Source organism: Canis aureus, chromosome 5 (genome assembly GCF_053574225.1).
Source record: "Canis aureus isolate CA01 chromosome 5, VMU_Caureus_v.1.0, whole genome shotgun sequence".
NCBI classification, from domain to species: Eukaryota; Metazoa; Chordata; class Mammalia; order Carnivora; family Canidae; genus Canis; species Canis aureus.
Window position 1 is genome coordinate 78,823,065 of NC_135615.1, and position 18,916 is coordinate 78,841,980.

An 18,916-nucleotide genomic window follows, 5' to 3' on the forward strand; every position below is an offset into this window, starting at 1 on the left:
ACGGTATAAAAGCCAAGCAAATTCTGCTAAAGACACTTTGCAGAACTCAGATGTGGTTTTATGAAATGGAGCGCAGTTCTTTGGATTAGGCGAAGAAACAAAATTTGCATACTTTTTAGTATCAACAGATAGTGTTGTTAAAGTACTTTAAGAGCTTGCGGTTTGGTGTCAACTAGACCTAGGTTTGACTCTTCCTTATTAACTGAGTCATTTTAGGCAAGTTACTCACTGGGCTCAGCCTCAGTTTTCTCATCTGTAAAATGGGGACAGTATTAGTACCCATCTTAGGAATGATATGAAGAGTAAACAAGGTAATTGAAAGAAAATGTTCAACAGTGTTTGGCACATAGTACTAATCTATGGGACACGATTACTAATAATTAAAAAGAAGATAAGCCTTTAGGTAAAAAGATCGACTATAAATTTTTAAAAATATTTAGTCAAGGGTCATATAGGTAAGGCTTATTTTAGTTAGGAATCAAGCCAGAGATATAGTCCTAACAGAGAAACCTGGGAGCAGAGAAACTCTGCTCTAGAAGTGGAGTAGAAAAAAAACTAGTGATTAAGAAAAACAATATCTGAGCTCCTTCATATAAGGCTGAATGTTTCTATAATTTCTATTCAGTCGCAGTGGTTCTCAAATAAGGATGTTGTACTTAAACCTTTTATAAATAGTCTTTTTTAGGAAAGTTTGTTTTCAGAATTTTCTTCTGAGCCTAAAGGTTTGTGATACACTTTATTTTTCTTTAAATTCCAAAAACAAAGGAAAACTTAAAGGGGTCTTTGTGAGAAAAGGTTGATTTCAATTCTGAAATCATTTTTCCTGTGTAATATGACTTAAGAAAGTATTGGCAGATTGGTCCTTTATTTAGCTATGGGGTGATGCTTGTGAAATTATGGTATGTTTCAACCATAAAAAAACTACATACGGGGAAGCCTTGGTGGCTCAACGGTTAAGCATCTGCCTTCGGCTCAGGGCGTGATCCTGGAGTCCCAGGATCGAGTCCCACATCAGGCTTCCTACGTGGAGCCTGCTTCTCCCTCTGCCTATGTCTCTGCCTCTCTCTCTCTCTCTCTCTGTCTCTCTGTCTCTCATGAATAAATAAATAAAATCTTAAAAAAAAAACTACATATGTGTATATACTTAACTTCTTCTGTATTAGCAAGGAAAATAATTACTTTTTGACACTAGTTCTTGAAATGCAGCATAAATCCAGAGCATTGTTTTTGGATACAAAAACTTCAGGTAGCTGGCTACTATTTACTCTGGCATTCTTCCTTTCTAAATAGCAGTTAACATGTTTTCATTACACCAGAGAGAATTAAGTGAGTAAGGAAACATATAACTTTGGTTGAGGCAGCAGCAGTAATTCGTTACTGTGGAGAACTAGAGGAGGGAGGGGTTAGGGGTTGAAGTGGCACTGCTGAGCAGGAGCTAGCTGAAGCAGTGGCATGGTATAGAGCAAATTGTTAGGAAGAGTTTGCTCTTCTGTATCCATGGATGTACAGACCAATTTGATTTGTTTCACTATGGGATAGGTATTGTCATTTTGGGTTATGAAAAACTTCCCTGTAAATTGCACTTCATTTAGCAACCTTAGGACTCTAAATGCCAGTAGAATTCCCCTAGTGACAATTAAAAAAACAAAAAACACCTTCGTACATTTCCAAATAGCCAATATGGAGGTGATACTATTTCCTATTTGAAAATTACTGATTGAAGTCTGCATTTAAGACAGTCTTCTCAAATCTAAAGTCATGTAGAGGGGCACCTGGGTGGCTCAGCCAGTTAAGCATCTGACTCTTGATTTTGGCTCAGGTCATGATTTCAGGCTTGTGAGAGGGAGCCCTTTGTTGGGCTCTGGGCTGGGCATGGAGCCTGCTTGAGATTCACTCTCTCCCATTTTTTTTTGCTCCTCTCCATCTCTCTCTCTCTCTCTCTCAAAGAAAGAAAGAAAGAAAGTCAGGTAGAGGTTCATAGAGACATTGAGACAAAGCAGTATTATAAAACAAAATAGTAGATAGAGACTAGTATAATGAGAGCAAACATTAAAAAAACATTGAATGGTATACCAAGAATACATTTTTAAAGGGGAAAAACATTTGATGTCCTAGGTTATTTTTGGTTTGTTGTGAATTGAAGGCACAAATGGTTTTATCATCTTTGGCCAGAAAGAATTAAATCAAGGGTTAGAATTAGCTTTGAATAGTTAGACTTAGTCAATAGATCTCTCATTTCTCCTTTATTGCATTGTTCATCAGTGGCTGCCTTGCTGATCATATATCCTTTTATGCTTTGATTTTTTTTTTAACATAACAATTTGATGCTGGGTGATGTTTCCTATGATCGTTGTTTCTAAAATTCAACAGTAAATACATAGCTTTTTGTGAATGCTTACTAATAGTTCCTCCTATAATAACATTACAAAGGAAAAAAATACTGTTATTTAGATAAGTTAATTCCTTGTGAAATGAAAACACAGTTGTCCAGTTTAGTAATCTAGAACATATATTTTTTCTTCTTTGTAAAGTGAAGTTTACTGAATTGAAATGAAGTAAGATTTTAGATAGTAGTATTTTTAGTTTAATAGCACCAAGAAACTGTTATAGAATTATTACTTGGAACTACTTTTATTTAGAATATCTTTCTGTGTGGCCAGCCAGAGCTCTTACTGAGTCCCTCCAGTCAGGAATACCATGCTCCAGTTAGAATTATGTCAGCCTTGTCTTCTTCTAGTACCATTAGTTTTTGACTTTTGCAGAGATTCTTCACATTAATTGATTAGAATGTCCTTTTGCATTTTGGAACTTGAAGGAAGCTTCAGATTAGAATAAAAGTTTTCTTCAAAGGTAAAAGAAGAAGCACTACGTAATTTTATATGCAGACACCTTTGGCTTTAGAAATATGTCAACTATTTTTACTCCGATGTTTGAAAATCCCAAGTAATTAGAAACTGAAAGAACAGAATGTACACTCATAAGTAAAAACAAGTCACTTAGTATAATGTAGATTCTGGCTTGTGTTAGTAATTTCATGTTTAGTAGTTGAAATTTGTGTAGTTGTGGTTTAAAGTTACTTGTGTTCATGTCCTTATTTCACTTTGGGGTTTCATAACAGAGATCAAGTGTTGGTTAAATACTATAGCTGTAAAAAAAAAAAAAAAAAAAAACTATAGCTGTATAGTCTTTGCATTTTGAGAAAGACCAGGGAATTGGTATTTAAAAGTGTTCATAAAACAAAAACATTTTTGCAGTGTGTTGATACATGATTTTAGTTCAGTTAGTATTCACAAATGTTGAAGAATATGCCACATTCAAAACAATCTGATTTAGTGTAAACAAAAGTTTTGTAAAGCTTAATAGTATTTCACAGCAAGCAATATGTTACCTGGTGGCAAGCAGCATTGAAACTGCTTGTTTTCCTGTTGTAGTTTCCTTCTTTTTGCTAAAAGATTAAAAGAAAACAGCTGCCTTATGTTGATTTTTTTCCCCCATTATGACCCTTAGAAGTTTTTGCACTCAAAGTTGTACTGTTACATTTGAAGCCTTAGTTTCTGGTAGAGAAATATTTGTATTGCTCTTGGCAGTTTCTTAGATTTGGAAAGTAAAATAAATGAAGGCTTAGGGCTTGCCTCTGCAGCCAGACCTCGCATATCAGAGTCTAGTGGATATTACTTGGAAATCTGTAAAGCATTTATGCACTCTTATGACCGTGCTCTTTGATTTTTCAGAGCTTAATGTAAGTCAGTCATGGGCAGTTTTATCTGGTACCTTATTCACCAAAGTCTCGTAGAGTTACAGCAGAGATAGTAAACACAGATTGGGAGTCAGCTTAACTGGGAATCTTAGCTTTACTACAAACTAACTTTGAACCTCAGGTTTTTTATCTGAGAAATGGATAAAATATGCTCATAAATGATAAAATATTAAAGTGTTGCAATACAGCACCTGGTCCCTAATGGTGTTGTGAGGATCAGAGTACCTGCCTTCACAATCCCTGGCACATAATAGGTTCTTGGTGAATGTCAGTTTTCCTTAGCAGTGACACAGCCTGTCTTTCCCCCCTTTTTTGAGCTATTTTTACCTATGAGTGAAGTATTCTAACAAGGTTGCCTATTTCTCAGAGTCTACATCATAATCAGACTGTTCCTGAACAGTTTTTACGTTTTTTTTTTTTTCCATCTGACAAAATCCTCCATAGCATTACTGTCTGATAGAATGTTCTGTGTGGTGGTGATGTTCCGTGTCTGCCCTATTCACTATAGTAGCTACTAGCCACATGTGGCTATTGACCACTTGAAATGTGCAATGCAACTGAAGATTAAATTAATTTTAATTTAAATAATCAAATATGGCTAGTGACTGTTAGATACTCCGCTCTGGGGCTTACATCTTCTAAATCTTTTTTTTTTTTTTTTTTTTTTTTTACATCTTCTAATTCTTAAGGAAACATAAATTATGTGATCCTGGCCATGTGCCAGGAAAGAACAGAAAGAACCTAGAACATAATAGCCTTCATTGTAAATTGTTGTAAGCAGTAGAATATCTGGTTGGTAATTGAGTGGTATTCCATTATGTGGACTTTTCACTGCTTGTCCCTTTATAACTTGTGAGAAAATTATAGCACTGTTATTTTTCTTGAGTACTCTAGAATTTTTGAAGATATTAACCTAAAAAATTCATAATTGCAAGTCTTTACTGTTCCTCTTAGTAGTCTGAACTGTGTATTGCAGAAAGGTAGGGATATCAGAAACATACTTTGATATAGTTTTTATTATTTTGCAAATTAATAAATATTTAGTCAGGTTTTTTTCCACATAGGAAGAACTAATGTGATTGAATATGATTTTTCAAATGCTGAAAATGAATAGGTAGTTTTCACGGAATGTCTAATTAAATTTTTTTTTTTAGAGATAACTGTCTTTTGATGATTTTAGAGAGTGAAGTCATGAGAAGTGATATAATTACCAACATCTTCAAAAAGCATTTATTACTAATGTTATTAGCCAGGAAACTTTAGGTAATGGCATAATTATCACACCTTTAGAAGGATTTTCTAAAATGCAACATTTTCCTTCTGGTTTCTAGAGTGTTTTAGTGAAAGTCAGCTATCATGAGTACTTTAAATTCAGCCTCTGTTTTAAATGTACCCTAGCCCTTTGGGAAAGCTGCCCAAAGTACCACCTCAAATGAGGGCTGTTGCTTTCCCTTGCCATTCCCCTGGCATGCTAGTGGACCATTGTAAGATAAAAGACTTAAAACAAATTGAAATCAAGATTGGAAATGATACTTCTCTTATACATGATTCCTCCCTTCTCTACCTAGCCTTTTTCAACATTTTTCATCAATGACTTGGGTTAGTGACATCCCTGTCAGATTTGCTGATGGTTATACAGTTTTGACATTGTATCATACATTTGAATCCAGAAGTATCTGTACAGTCTGAAATGATGGGTTTAAATTAGCTAGATATGTTTTCTTTTTTCTTTTCTGTTAGATATATTTTCAAAGGAATAACATACAAGATTCCCTATCTGAACCTGATTACATAACTCTAAGAGTACATACAAAAGTGAAGAGCATGACTTATTGCCAGGTTGTATATAAAGAAGACTTAAGGGTTTTACAAGATTGTAACTCAGCACCAATCAGTAGTAAAATGTGGTTGACAAAAGAGCCTCTGTTATTCTTGGTTTTATTAATGGAAATGTAGTCAGCCAGAGTAAGAGAGAGATGTTGCTCTTTCATTTTGCACAGATAAATTTATTGAGTGAGTCCAGGTACATTCTGGGCAGACACCATCTGGATGTTTGTGTTTGATTTTCTCTTTAGTGAAACTGAACTGTGGGACCATACTGAGAGAAAGCTGAAGAGGGAATTCAACATCTTGGTTGGAGGGACAGGGCATGGATGGTAGTGATTGGCTTAGAACAAAAAAAAAGACATTGGTATAAAAGTTGGCAGTGATGGCTGTCTTCACATAACTTAGAGATCTGTCACTTCTGTAGAAGAAGGATTTGACTTTGATGTGTTTTTAGGACTATTTATTGGACCAAAGGGAAGGTGATGCAAAGAGAAAAATTTGGAGCCAGTAGAAGGAAAGTCAGAACACCATTTAATAATATACTGGAATTTGTACCTTCAGTTGTTCAGTTGTTCAGTTGTAACCCAAAGGGCATGTCAAATAAGAGATTTAAACTGTAGATATGTGGTTAGACTAAATGTCCTGTACTGTCCTTACATCCAGTATCCAGGAGAGTTTGATCAGTGAAGAGAAAAAGGAATTCAGAAGCATTGCAAACAGTTTGAGAAGGCTCATTCACGTTCATATGTTCTTTTTAATAACCTGTAGTTTGCTGCCATGCCTACCCACGGATTTTTAATTTCCTGCATCATTATTAAATCTAATGCTAAATTCACAATTGAATGGTTAAGAGAGAATACAAAAAAGAGAATCCATTTCTTTTGATTTCTTTGCCTTTCCAGCCATTACACCTTTTCTAGCCCTATATATTAGAATCTCATGTAGTTATATGTGTGTGAGTGTGTGTGTGTGTGTGTGAGAGAGAGAGAGAGAGAGAAGGAGGAGGGGTTGGGGAGAAGGAGGGAACTTCTAAAGGGGAAAAATAAGCTCCAGAGAGCCTGTCCCTATAAAAATCTTACTACAGTGAGTTCGAGTAATAGTAGTTCTGTTGTACCTAGGATGTAAATGTTGTTCCAAGGATGTGAAGCATAGGAAAAGGTGTCAGTTACTTTAAGGGAGGTAAAGAATTACAGTCTTGCAAGAATTAGAAATTTATTTTCCTTAATAATAATCATGGATTCTATAAAGTAATTGATGGAACATTTTTCTTACTAGGAATCAGCTATGATTGAGGGATATGCCACTCATTAGTGTAGTTGGATAAAGATCTCACCATATCCCTTCAGCCTTAGAAAACATTTCTTCTTATTGGCAACAATTGTTTGAAAATATAAGGAGTATTCCATTTTATGAGAAGTAGAGTGTGTAACAGTTAAAGTTATAGACCTAAACCTGACTGTGTTTAAATTACAGATGGGAGACCTTTAGTAAATTAGTCTCTCTGTCCCTCAATTTCCCCATATATCCAATGGGGGTGTTAATAATACTACCCACCTTAGAGATTTGTTGTGAGAATAATTTAGCATATATGTAAAATGATTAGAGCAGTACCTGGTAGCTAGTAAGTGCTGTATAAATCTTCAGTATTATTTAATGTACATATATGAATACACTTTTCTTCATTGCTTCAAAGCTGAAGTCTTAGTTTTTTTAAAAAAATTGCATGTCCATGTAACCATAAATTTGGTATTTTCCTGGATTCAGGTGTTTATTAATATTAGCCGTATCATCAGAAACACTTGTTTTTCTTTCAAAACAACTGAAGAAAACAGGCTTCTGAATCCTTCTTGAATAAGCTGTATTCTCAGCTGTGGTAAACAGGAGTTAAAAACCCTGGTGGAGGATTTGGAAACCATTGCCAGGAAAAGGATTCACATATAGTAAACTGTTAGACTTGTGGGGAAACTTTGCCCATATATGCTTTTCTTGCTCTACACAAGTTAATAAAACCATGTCTATTCAGTCAGTAAGTACTCTGACAAAATTTAATGATAATATAAATACAGTGGATCTTCACTTGTGTTTGATACTCTCCTTGTCTTGGCTGCCCTCTAGAGTTGGTGGAAAAGTATCTTACAGGAGTAAGATTTCTGTCCACTGCATCCAGCATGGAGTAATGCTCATGAAGTTGAGCAGATGAATGACTGTCCTCTCCTTGAGGCCTGTAAGAGTTTTGTGGCTCCTGCCATATTAACCAAGTTATAAAAATGTTTAAGTTCATTCATGAAATGTGTTTACAGCTCATATGAATAATTGGTTGATGAATAATAGATTCTATCTGCTGTGTACTTATGAGAAGTGAAGTGTAGGGTGGAAAGTTTACTAGTTCAGTGTTCTTGGTTGCAGCCAACAGAAATTCTTGTGTCTGTTACCAAAACTGTGCCAATGGAAAAAACATGACACTATTGCTGTGTATGTCTCTGCTCAGGTTCCTGTGTTAGCAACTTTGCTTCTTGTGTCTTCTTTTCATCTCCATCAACTACTACTCTCTATGGCCTTCCCCATCTGGTTCCCCCATCCACTCCATTCTCCTGCTGTACTGTCTGTTGCTTTTCTGTGACTTAACTCTTTAGGGCTTTCTTTGTCCTGGGTTGTGAAGGCCTTTCAAATGGGGATGAGCCTTGGATGTTGGATCCTAATTCTTCCAATTCAGCATAAGATAAAAAATTATTTCTTTTACTATGTATGGGTAGCTTGACACTCAAGATTAAGACAGACTTGAGTGGGCCCAAAGCTCATCCTTGCCTTTATTTGGACCAATAGCAATGCTCATGTCTGGAATTGTGAGACAACTCAAGAGATTTTGGAGCTAGACCACATTTTAAGACTAGTTTTATATTTCCCCATCTTAAAGCTTTAAGTGGCCTTTTATACGCTGTGTTAGTTGAGAAGAGCAGGTTTCTGTCCTGAAGGGTCTGATATATTTTCAAAAGTTTAGTTATTTCTTAGGACATTTACAAACTTTAAAATAATGAATGACACTTTGATTATTAACTCTTTTCTCCATTAAAGATGGAGAGTGGATCATAGAGAAGCTAAAAAACTAATGCCAATTCACAAAATGGATGTCTGTGTAGCCAAGAACAGGAATCTGACATATCCTTTCAAGCTTTATAACTTGTGGCTACTATAAGAATATTTTTGCCACTGGGTTTATTTATATTCAATTAAGTGTGATTCAATTCTTCAATTCCATGTGTCCTTGAATTCTCAAGTGGAGAATTGTCATTCTGATTTTCTAATCTTCCTTCTTCTCCTATTATTACTAAATAGAAAGATATTTTTGTTGAGCTGCATGCTATGTCCTACCCCTTCCTACTGATCTATAAGCTTTTCCATTGGCTTTCTTTCTGTTTCCTGCTGCTTTCTTGCTTCATAATTGAAGGGAGGATTCAGACCCATCCAGGTAACAACTACTGGTTCTGCATGGCCTCTTTTATTACTCTATTCCCTTCTTATTATTACAATGAGATTGACTGTTTGCTGATGTATATACGTGCATTCACGGTGGGAATTTACTTTTGGTGTATTGTTTCAAGGCTTTTAAGCCTGCAGTGAGAGCCATAAATAATCAGATACTGGCCGCCATTTGATAAACTTGACTTCTGCTCCTTCCAGACCATTCTTGAGTCTATCTAGATTTTCCACTTTTATTACATACTGTTATTCACGAAAGCAAAATTGGGTTCAGTAAATATGGGTTTTCCATGTTTTAGAAAAAGGAAGGCCATTCCCATCGTGTGACAAATCAGAATGTGGCAACTCTACTTATAGTTTTAATTTAACTTGACTCTGATAGACTGAGATGAAAATCCTTATGTCCAGAAATATTTTATAAATTACTTAAATGGTAGTTTTTAAGGGGCTGTTTTAAATTTTTAATAAGTTCTTATAAGCTACCTACTCTTACTGAAAGAATAAGTGCTTTTATACAGTAGAACAACTTTTATTAGACATAAGCTACTCCTTTTGTTATATTTTATCACATACTTTAAAAATAGTAATTATGGTATATAATTTTTCATTTAAATTAGCTGAGACTTCATTTTGAAAGTGAGACTGCCCTACCGTTTTCATACGTGTGACAGCATGGAACAAAACTTTATTTAGTGTGCCTAGCGTACAATATTTTTAGTGATCCCAGCCACAGGCAGTTTAGTCTCTTTTCATGTATAATGTATTTCCAATTCAAGTTGGTAATGAGAAAGCTCAAAATAGTAAAATTTACATATTCCTCTTTGTAAAAAAAATAAATAAATATTTCCCCCCTCCTCAGTTTTTTCAGAGGCCTCAGATACAGCCTCCTAGAGCTACCATCCCGAACAGCAGTCCTTCCATTCGTCCTGGTGCACAGACACCCACTGCAGTGTATCAGGCCAATCAGCACATCATGATGGTTAACCATCTGCCCATGCCGTACCCAGTGCCGCAGGGTCCTCAGTACTGTATCCCGCAGGTAAAGTATCTCTCAAGTCTGTGTGGTCCAGCAGTAGAGTGGGGATTAACCCAAATTCTCATCAGAGGAGGCAGGGATGGTGGATGATGGCATTGGTTTTTAGTGATATGTGAACTTTTTTGTTGGTTGTAAGTCTAGCCATTTTGTCATTTTCCGAAATATTGTAAGGAGATATTTCTACATCTCTTAAGTTTTTCTAAGATGTTAGAGTAATTATTTTTATCTTTTAGCTTTTACCCCAATCCTTCCCCATATCCATCTGCTCTAAAACAGACTCAGTAATTATGCTGTTCCTGTGATATCTTTCAATTTCATTGAAAACTATCACCTTAAAATAATTTTACACTGAGAAGATGTCTGTCTGTGCATTGATTTGCTGTATGATTTTACGTAATGCACCTCTTTCTCTTTGTCCTTATGCATCTGGATCGCAAGCATTTTTGAAAGTATTTAATCAGATGTTTTTACCTTATTTCAGTTAATTCTTTTCTATATATACACACACACAAAACTATTTTTTTTAATAGTAAGCTACTACCACATTATTTATAAATGTCTTTAACTTCTCTTTTCTAGTACCGTCATAGTGGTCCTCCTTATGTCGGGCCCCCACAACAGTATCCAGTTCAACCTCCAGGACCCGGGCCTTTTTATCCTGGACCAGGACCTGGGGACTTCCCCAATGCTTATGGTATGTATGAAATATTGGGCAATATTTGGTAGTTTGTTGTGTTTATTTCTTTTTCTTGTTTGGCCAATCAGTTTAGGCAGTGTTATAAAGGATTTTTAAATGTTGCAAACATTCTAAATGGAAAGCATTTTAGTGACTTACAAGGAAAGAGTATTACAGGAGTATATTTAGTTAATGAATGACTCCTGAAAGAGTTGGTAATTCTGTTGCAAAAAACCCATGTCTCAAGGTTCTGAATCTGCAGCCAACTCATCATTACCTGGATTTTTGCTGATGGAATAAATATAAAACTGTTGAACATCACTGGTTTGAACTGTGTGGATCCACTTATGCACAGATTTTTTTATATAAATATAGTACAGTATAAACATTCAGCACTATTTACCAAAATGTTTAATGTTTTCCTAGTAGAATGTACTATCCACAAAAACAAGGAATTTCATTGTTTTGTTCACTACTGCCCTGTCACCTGAAATAGTAACTGTAGGCTGTTGAGGTGGGATGACTGAATATAACTCAGTATCCCTATGATTCCTTTTCTGTAAAATTGTGACAAATCTGTCATATGATGTTTTTGAGGGGCAGCCCAGGTGGCTCAGTGGTTTAGTGCCGCCTTCGGCCCAAGGCCTGATCCTGGAGACCGAGGATCGAGTCCCACATCAGGCTCCCTGCATGGAGCCTGCTTCTCCCTCTGCCTGTGTCTCTGCCTCTCTCTCTGTGTCTCTCATGAATAAATAAATAAAATCTTAAAAAAAAAAAGGATGTTTTTGAGGATTAGTGAAATGAGAATGCCTTGAAAAATCACAGATGTTTTTAATATAGAGAAGTAAGTGCCATGTTTGTACTTTGTTTATGAACCTGTACTAAGTTAAAGAGTAATAAAAATAACTTATTCAATAAACTTCTCCCACATATTACACTTCATTATTACGTAATCTATTACAGATAAACAGGTGTCCACTAACCAATTTCCTAACTTTGAGATTTAGTGTCTCTGTTAAAAACCTTTACAGCAGAAAGAATTGCTATTAGAAGAGCTCACAAACATTTCCTTTAGGTTTTGAGGTGAAATAGGCCAAGGGACAAAGTGTTATCTGGTTTTACCACTACTAGAAAAGGGAAGACCTTTCTCTCACTTTGGCCACAATTGCTTGTGAAATTGCAGATGCAAAATGATGTACTTCATTATGCCATTAAATATCTCAAGTGTGTGTGTGTGTGTGTGTGTGTGTGTGTGTGTGTGTGTATGAAACCTGGCTTTACTAAACTTGTTATTTTACTTGGAAATACTTGATTTTTCAAAACAACATGTTACATATATGTGTTTTAATGTAAAATAATACATGTACATCACCCAGCTTTGATTTAGAATATTATCATTACTGTTGAAGTGTCCCTTGTGTGTCCCTTGAACTTAGTTTGAACTTGGAGTTTTCATGCCACCTTAGTGCTTTTGTATTTGTACTTATTCTATAAATTTAAATCCAATTACAGTGATTTTCTAATTTTTAAAAAGATTTTATTTATTTGAGAGAGAGAGAGAGCACAGGGGGAGGAGCAGAGGGAGAGGGACAAGCAGACTCCCCGCTGAGCACAGACCCCGAAAAAGGGCTTGATCTCAGGACCCTGAGATCATGACCTGAGCCAAAATCAAGAGTCAAGACACCTAACCAACTGAACCACCCAGTCACCCCCAATTAAAATTATGTTTAATTGTAAAAGTGTCTGTTGATATAATCAAGAATTAATCTAATAGAAAACTGTAAATGAGATTAGCTGTCAGAGTAAACATACTGAAATCCACATTTTCTCTTGAAAATCACATTTTCTCTTTCATTTCCATGTTGTAGTGGGAATGTAGTTGTATCTTCTTACATATAAAATAATTTTGAAAGTTGCCTCGCTGAATCCTACTCTTATTTACACATTATATAAATGACTTTTTGACTCAGAAAATATTGTCCTTAAAGTTCTGTTAGGAATCTGTGCCAGCCCTCTTTATTGTACTTTAATACTACTGCAGTATATATAGAAACGATATAGATGAGTTTAATGGCAGGACAATATTTTGCTGATTTGTATATACAACATTATAACATATTTGGCGTTATTTCTATTACATATACTGTGTTTGTTTTATTTTCACAAAAAGCAGGATATTGAGGGGCACTTGTATGTCAGATATTGTTGATGTTTGTTTCCTTTGCTAGATATTCTTTCTTCTTAGGAAAATTCTTACACAGATCCAAAATCCATCAAGTAAGCAGTTTGCCATCTAGATTAAAACAGTTTACCTAGTTTCCTTAAGATGAGAAAAGCAATCTTAATTTTTCATTATGAAAATAACCAAGTTAGTGAGAAAAATGCAAATAATATAGAATGTAAAAAGTTGAAATAGCCAGTTTTTCTCCCTTTCTCCATTCCTATAGAAAAAATATAACAGATTAACACATATTTTTCACTTATATTTAAACAATTTTTAATAAAAATGGGCACATACTATTTGTAATGTTCTAAAACTTTCTTGGTTTTTCCCTCCATCTCACAGTATATTCCTGGACATCTTCCCATTTCATTAGCTATAGAATTCTTTTTTTTTTTTTTTTAAGATTTTATTTATTTATTCATGAGAGACAGACAGAGAGAGAGAGAGAGACAGGCAGAGAGACAGGCAGAGGGAGAAGCAGGCTCCATGCAGGGAGCCTGACGTGGGACTCGATCTGGGGTCTCCAGGATCATGCCCTGGGCTGAAGGCGGTGCTAAACCCCTAAGCCACTCGGGCTGCCCAGCTACAGAATTCAATCCACGTAGTATTCCATTTTAGTAATGAATCATAATGTATAATCCAGTCCTCTATTGATAGGAGATTCAGACTATTTTCCTTATTTGGGCAGATATTTCAGATTTAAAGTGTATAGTAGTTAATATGCTTTTATCAGACTTAAAAGTTTTGATCCAGTAGTTCCCATCAATGTGAGATCCTTCAGCTATACTACTTTCGGGCAGCTATTCTGGCCTTATGGTCTAGAAGCCAAGAACACCACTTTCATATTTTTTCCTTGGAATCTCGTCTTCTCTTACCCCTCCACTTTAGTTCTTCATTTCCTTCTGATCTTGATGTCCCCCCTTTACTCTCCCTCCTCTTCCTTCCTAACCTTGGGTTCAGGTAAAAAAAAAAAAAAAAGTATAAGGAATGAAGTCCTAGTTCTGTATTCTAAAGCACTGCAGTCCTCCACTCTAGGGCAGAGGGCCTTCCTCTAGCTGAACTGATAAGGAACAAATCCTAGTCTTGTTTCTTACTGCCCTAGTGGTTGAGTTGGTAAGTTAGACTGACTGTTTTACAGAATTCTTAGTTCTTTGTCCTTAGCTTACAGTTCACTCTGGGGCACTAGCATTTTGCTCCTCTGTTCAGTTTAAATCTTGAACAGTGATTCTCAAAGAATATTTTTACCTATCCTAAAGTTCAATAACCAAGATCATAAAATTGTATTTGTGCAGTATAATTCTAGTGGTGTTTCTATAGTGTTGAGAAAAAATAATGAATAGTATTTGATCAATTTTTCAGTTTTTCTCTCATCAGTGTTTCTTAAATATTTTGATGCCTATTATATTAGAAAAATAAATACCTCATGAAGACTGACATTACTTCCAGGCAAACACTAGGAGTGGTGGCCCAAGTTGTAAAAAATTGGTGTTTGGTGGGAGCAAAGAGGTGTGGTTAGTAGTGACAGTGATACTGAGAAAGGAAAAGAAAAGCTTGAGAATTTACATTGTTATAAAGCATCCCGTTGTCCTTTCCTTCAAACTAGTACACTCTCCCTTTTTCTCACTCTATCTTGTGATTTCTACCTCCCCCTTTCATTTTATTTTCCACCCTTCCTGAGTTTTGTGGGGCTTGGGCACCTTATTCACCTCCTAAGAGCTGAAGGATTCATCCATTGTTCCCCATGGTATGTGGAGTTGGGAAGTGTTCAAACATCCAAAGTTGAATTTGATTGTGTTTTCATGGAGTGTTAATACTGTGATTGTTGGGGTGCCTCAGTGGTACAGTCAGTTAAACAACAGATTCTTGGTTTTGGTTCAGGTAATTATCTTGGGGTCCTGAGATTAAGCCCTTTGTTGGGCTCTGTGCTCAGTGCGGGGTCTGCTTGAGATTCTGTCTCCTTCTCTTTCTGCCCCTCCTGCTTGTGCTCTGTCTCTCTTTAAAATAAATAAATAAATAAATCTTTAAAAAAAATACTGTGATTGTTGACATGCTTGTATACTGAGCTTATGATTATTATGGGATATCATGGGATAAATATGAGCTTTTATGTGCTGACCTGCATATTTAACCACCCATATTTGTTTCTATGGAAAAATTCAGTTTTGATAGGTTTTTAGAAGACTTGCAATGTATAAGACCACATGATGGGTATTTTGTAGAATGTAGATGTTAAGATAGTCTCCTTGCCTTTCAGGATCTTACAGTACATTTGTTTGATATTTGTGCTGGGGGCTTTACCATTGAGAAGAAATCTAAACGTTGTCCAGACCACTGGTTCTCAGATCTTTCAATATCCTGGTCAAACAAAATTAAAAAAAAATAAATAAAGTAAAATAAAGGAAGAAACATATAGGACTATTATTTTTTAAATTTTGCCACAAAGACTTTCAAAGAAAACTGCTATTTAATATCAATAGCATTTCATAAAGGAAGGCTGTTTCAAGAACAAAGGAACAAGACTGAAATAATTTCAAAATAGTAACAGACCTTTCCAAAATGTCAAATTGGCAAGCCTATAGTTGTCACTCGATTTGTGCTATTATAGTAATATTATTATTGTATAAATTTTGCCATATATCATTGACACATTCTGTATAGACTGAGGTTTAGAGAACCACTGATTGAGAACAGGGATCGGGGAAGAAAGGATCAGCCTTATTTTTTATAAAGGGCAATATTACAGGTTTTGCAGGCCATATGGTTTCTGTTGCATCTATTCAACTCTGCCATTTTAGTGAAAGAGAATCCATAGGTAATAGATTTTATCTAAATACTGTATGTGGGTGTATTCTAATAAACTTTGTTTATAAAATTGCACTGGATTTATTAGCCTTATGGCTTTAGTTGACATACCCCTGATCTAGATAAACCTGGCTACATTCTATTCATATGAGGTCAGGGTCATTAAGTAACATGCCTAATTGATAAATAGTATGCAAAAGTATTCACTTTTTTTTTTATTTTTTTTTAGTATTCACATTTTTAATTAAAGTTTTTATTTTAGTTTTTAAATATTTTATTTATTTATTTGACAGGGAGAGAGAGAGAGAGAGTACAAGCAGGGTCAGCAGGCAGAGGGAAAGAGAGAAGGGCTTGCTCCCAGGGCCCTTAGACACTTAACTGACTGAGCCACCCAGGAATCCCAAAATAAATGTTTTTAAATGTCTTTGACTATATAAGAAGTTGGATTAATATTTTATAAAAGATAACCATTATTTGGTAGAAGGCTCACTCTGCTGGGGTCCACAGTTGACTTGATATTTTGCTAATTATGTTTAACCCCATTATTGAGATATCCTATGCTGCCAGGTATATTCAGGTGGTATTTATTGCATGTGTATTATATGCCAGTCTCTACCCCAGTCGTATTGACTGAAAAATGTTTCCTTAGAACAATCTGATTTTTTCTTAGTGGGATGATTCACCTTTTTAAAAAAAAAAATTTTTTATTTATTCATGAGAGACGGTGGGGTTGGGGGTGGTGGCAGTAGAGACACAGGCAGAGGGAGAAGCAGGTTCTGTGCAGGAAGCCCGAAGTGGGACTTCATATTTTTTCCTTGGAATCTCGGCAGGATCAGGATCAGGCCCGGGGCTGAAGGCGGCGCTAAACCGCTGAGCTGCCCTGGCTGCCCTGATTCACCTTTTGGATCTTATTTCACTTAGTTTAAAGAATATGGCAAGATGAGCAGATTGTATTACTTACCTGGCAGTATTTGAAACCAATTTTAGAGGATTGTTTTCTGAGTTTTGGAATTAGTGATATATAGGATAGTACAGAATTGCTTATTTAAGCTTGAGTTTGAGAATAGTTTATGTACTACTTGAAACATGGCTAATGTGTTTTTCTCTTTTTACATTGAATTCATTGAAATCCTAGCTGTGCCCCCTGTTTAGATCTCCAAATTTGATTGAGACTTGCAGGGTTCTGATACTGCAAATCATACTGCTTCCAGGAAATTACCACTTGAAAATTATTGTGAGGATGGTGGGGATGGTTTGATGTTGATGATGACGAGTCTTAATATTATGACGAGTCATAATAGAGCCAGTATTATTTGACTGTTTACTAATGTACCAAGGATTTTGCTTGTTAACTATTTTCATACCTTTGTTTTTCCTTCTTGTTATCAAAGCTCAACTGTCACTGCTTCTACCAAAGCCAATCTTATACTTGTGCACTGGATCCAATCACGTACACATTTATGGCTATTACTCTAGCTGTTCTCTTCTCTGTTGCTGGCATTATCATTTTTTTTTTCTTTTTTACTAGATTAGTCCCTTTGGCATACAGGTATATGCAGTTTAATTCCCATCTTAAAAAACAAAACAAAAACCATTTTTCTGCTTCCCTTTATAGCAGAATTTTGAGAAAAGGAGTTATCTATGCTCAACTGTCTTCATTTCCATCTCATTCACGGTTGAGCCCACCTTAATTAGGATGTACTTCCCTGCCCCCATGCACATAACTTTTGTCAGGGTTACCTGTGAATTCTACTTTGCTGAGTCTCCGTTGACCTCTCAGCACCATTTTACATAGTTATGCACACTCCCCATTCCTGAACCATTCTTTTTACTTCAACCGCTGCTTTGATTTTCTTTTTTATCTCCTTTGCTGGTTTTTTTCTTCATACCTGTAATTTCTGAACAGCAAAGAGTGCCCCAAAATCTCATCCTTGGGTTTATTCTCTATTTGTACTGATTTCCTCAGTTACCCAGTCTCATGGTTTAAATTTTGTCCATACTCTACTAATTCCAAAATGGATACCTATTATCTGATTCCAGACTTGGGTCCCTTCCTGCCTACTTGCTATCTGCCTTTGAAGGTCTAGTAAGAAACTCAAACTTTACATGTCCAAAATTGAACTCTTTCTTGATTTTTATCCCTTAAAACTCTACTCTTCCTCTAGTTTTCCTCATCTCAGTAAGTAAATAAATAGCACAGTAAATAGCACTTCCATTCTTCCACTTGCTGCAACAAAAAAAAAAACACTTAAGAGTTTTCCTTGACACTGTCTCATAGTCACATCCACTCTATCAGCAAATCTGTAGGTTTTACTTAATGTATCCAGTATCTGACCCTTCTTCTCATCACCTCTACTGCAAGTACTCTGGCTTAATAGTAATTATGATAATAGTCAAAGTTTCAAAAGTTAAAGTATTCATTAAGAATACAGGGGTGGGCAGCCCCAGTGGCACAGCGGTATAGCGCTGCCTGCAGCCCAGGGCATGATCCTGGAGACCCTGGATCGAGTCCCACGTCGGGCTATCTGCATGGAGCTTGCTTCTCCCTCTGCCTGTGTCTCTGTCTCTCTCTCTCTCTCTGCATCTCTATGAATAAATAAATAAAAAATCTTAAAAAAAAAAAAAGAACACAAGGGCTGGGTGGAAGAAAATAATTTCAGATAGAAGGACAACATTGTCAAAAGGTGAGAACAATGTCAAAGAGACTAGTGTCCTCAAGGGATAGTAGTAGAGATAGATTGTAGCTAGAGCAAAGGTATGGAGCTAGGGAGTGTGGTACATAATGTAGTTAGAACCCTGGAACCTGGACTTTTAGTATCAGATTTTATTTTTTGACTGCTTAATCTCAGCCTTTTTTTCTGCTCCAACAGTATGACATTTGGTAAGCCTAAATGGTAGTTCCCTATGATATGACAGTGGTTCTCTGTAAGTAGGGAGAAGAGTCAGATTGCTCCCACTCCACAAGATGATCACATATGTTCTCTTGCCTCTGACCAAACCCACACACAACATTAAGACAGACCCTTGCTTGAGAATCATATTGCAGGAAATGGGAAATGGTCAGGCTCCCCAGAATAGATTTTTTAAGATTAGTGCTGTAGTACGATTCATTTTTTT

General features: G+C 35.9%; 1 protein-coding gene across 26 annotated transcripts in view; it reads left to right on the forward strand.

Moving 5' to 3' along the window:
• EIF4G3 (eukaryotic translation initiation factor 4 gamma 3) overlaps positions 1-18,916 on the forward strand; it is a 331,329-nt gene that overhangs the window by 185,387 nt on the left and 127,026 nt on the right. For 13 of the 26 annotated variants that reach the window (XM_077899273.1, XM_077899274.1, XM_077899278.1 and 10 more), the window contains 3 exons: positions 9,030-9,050; positions 9,921-10,100; positions 10,677-10,791. In XM_077899273.1, the coding sequence (XP_077755399.1) occupies positions 9,030-9,050; positions 9,921-10,100; positions 10,677-10,791 (316 nt within the window). The remainder of the gene's footprint in view (positions 1-9,029; positions 9,051-9,920; positions 10,101-10,676; positions 10,792-18,916) is intronic. The other 13 variants (XM_077899276.1, XM_077899277.1, XM_077899279.1 and 10 more) reach the window with 1 other exon arrangement.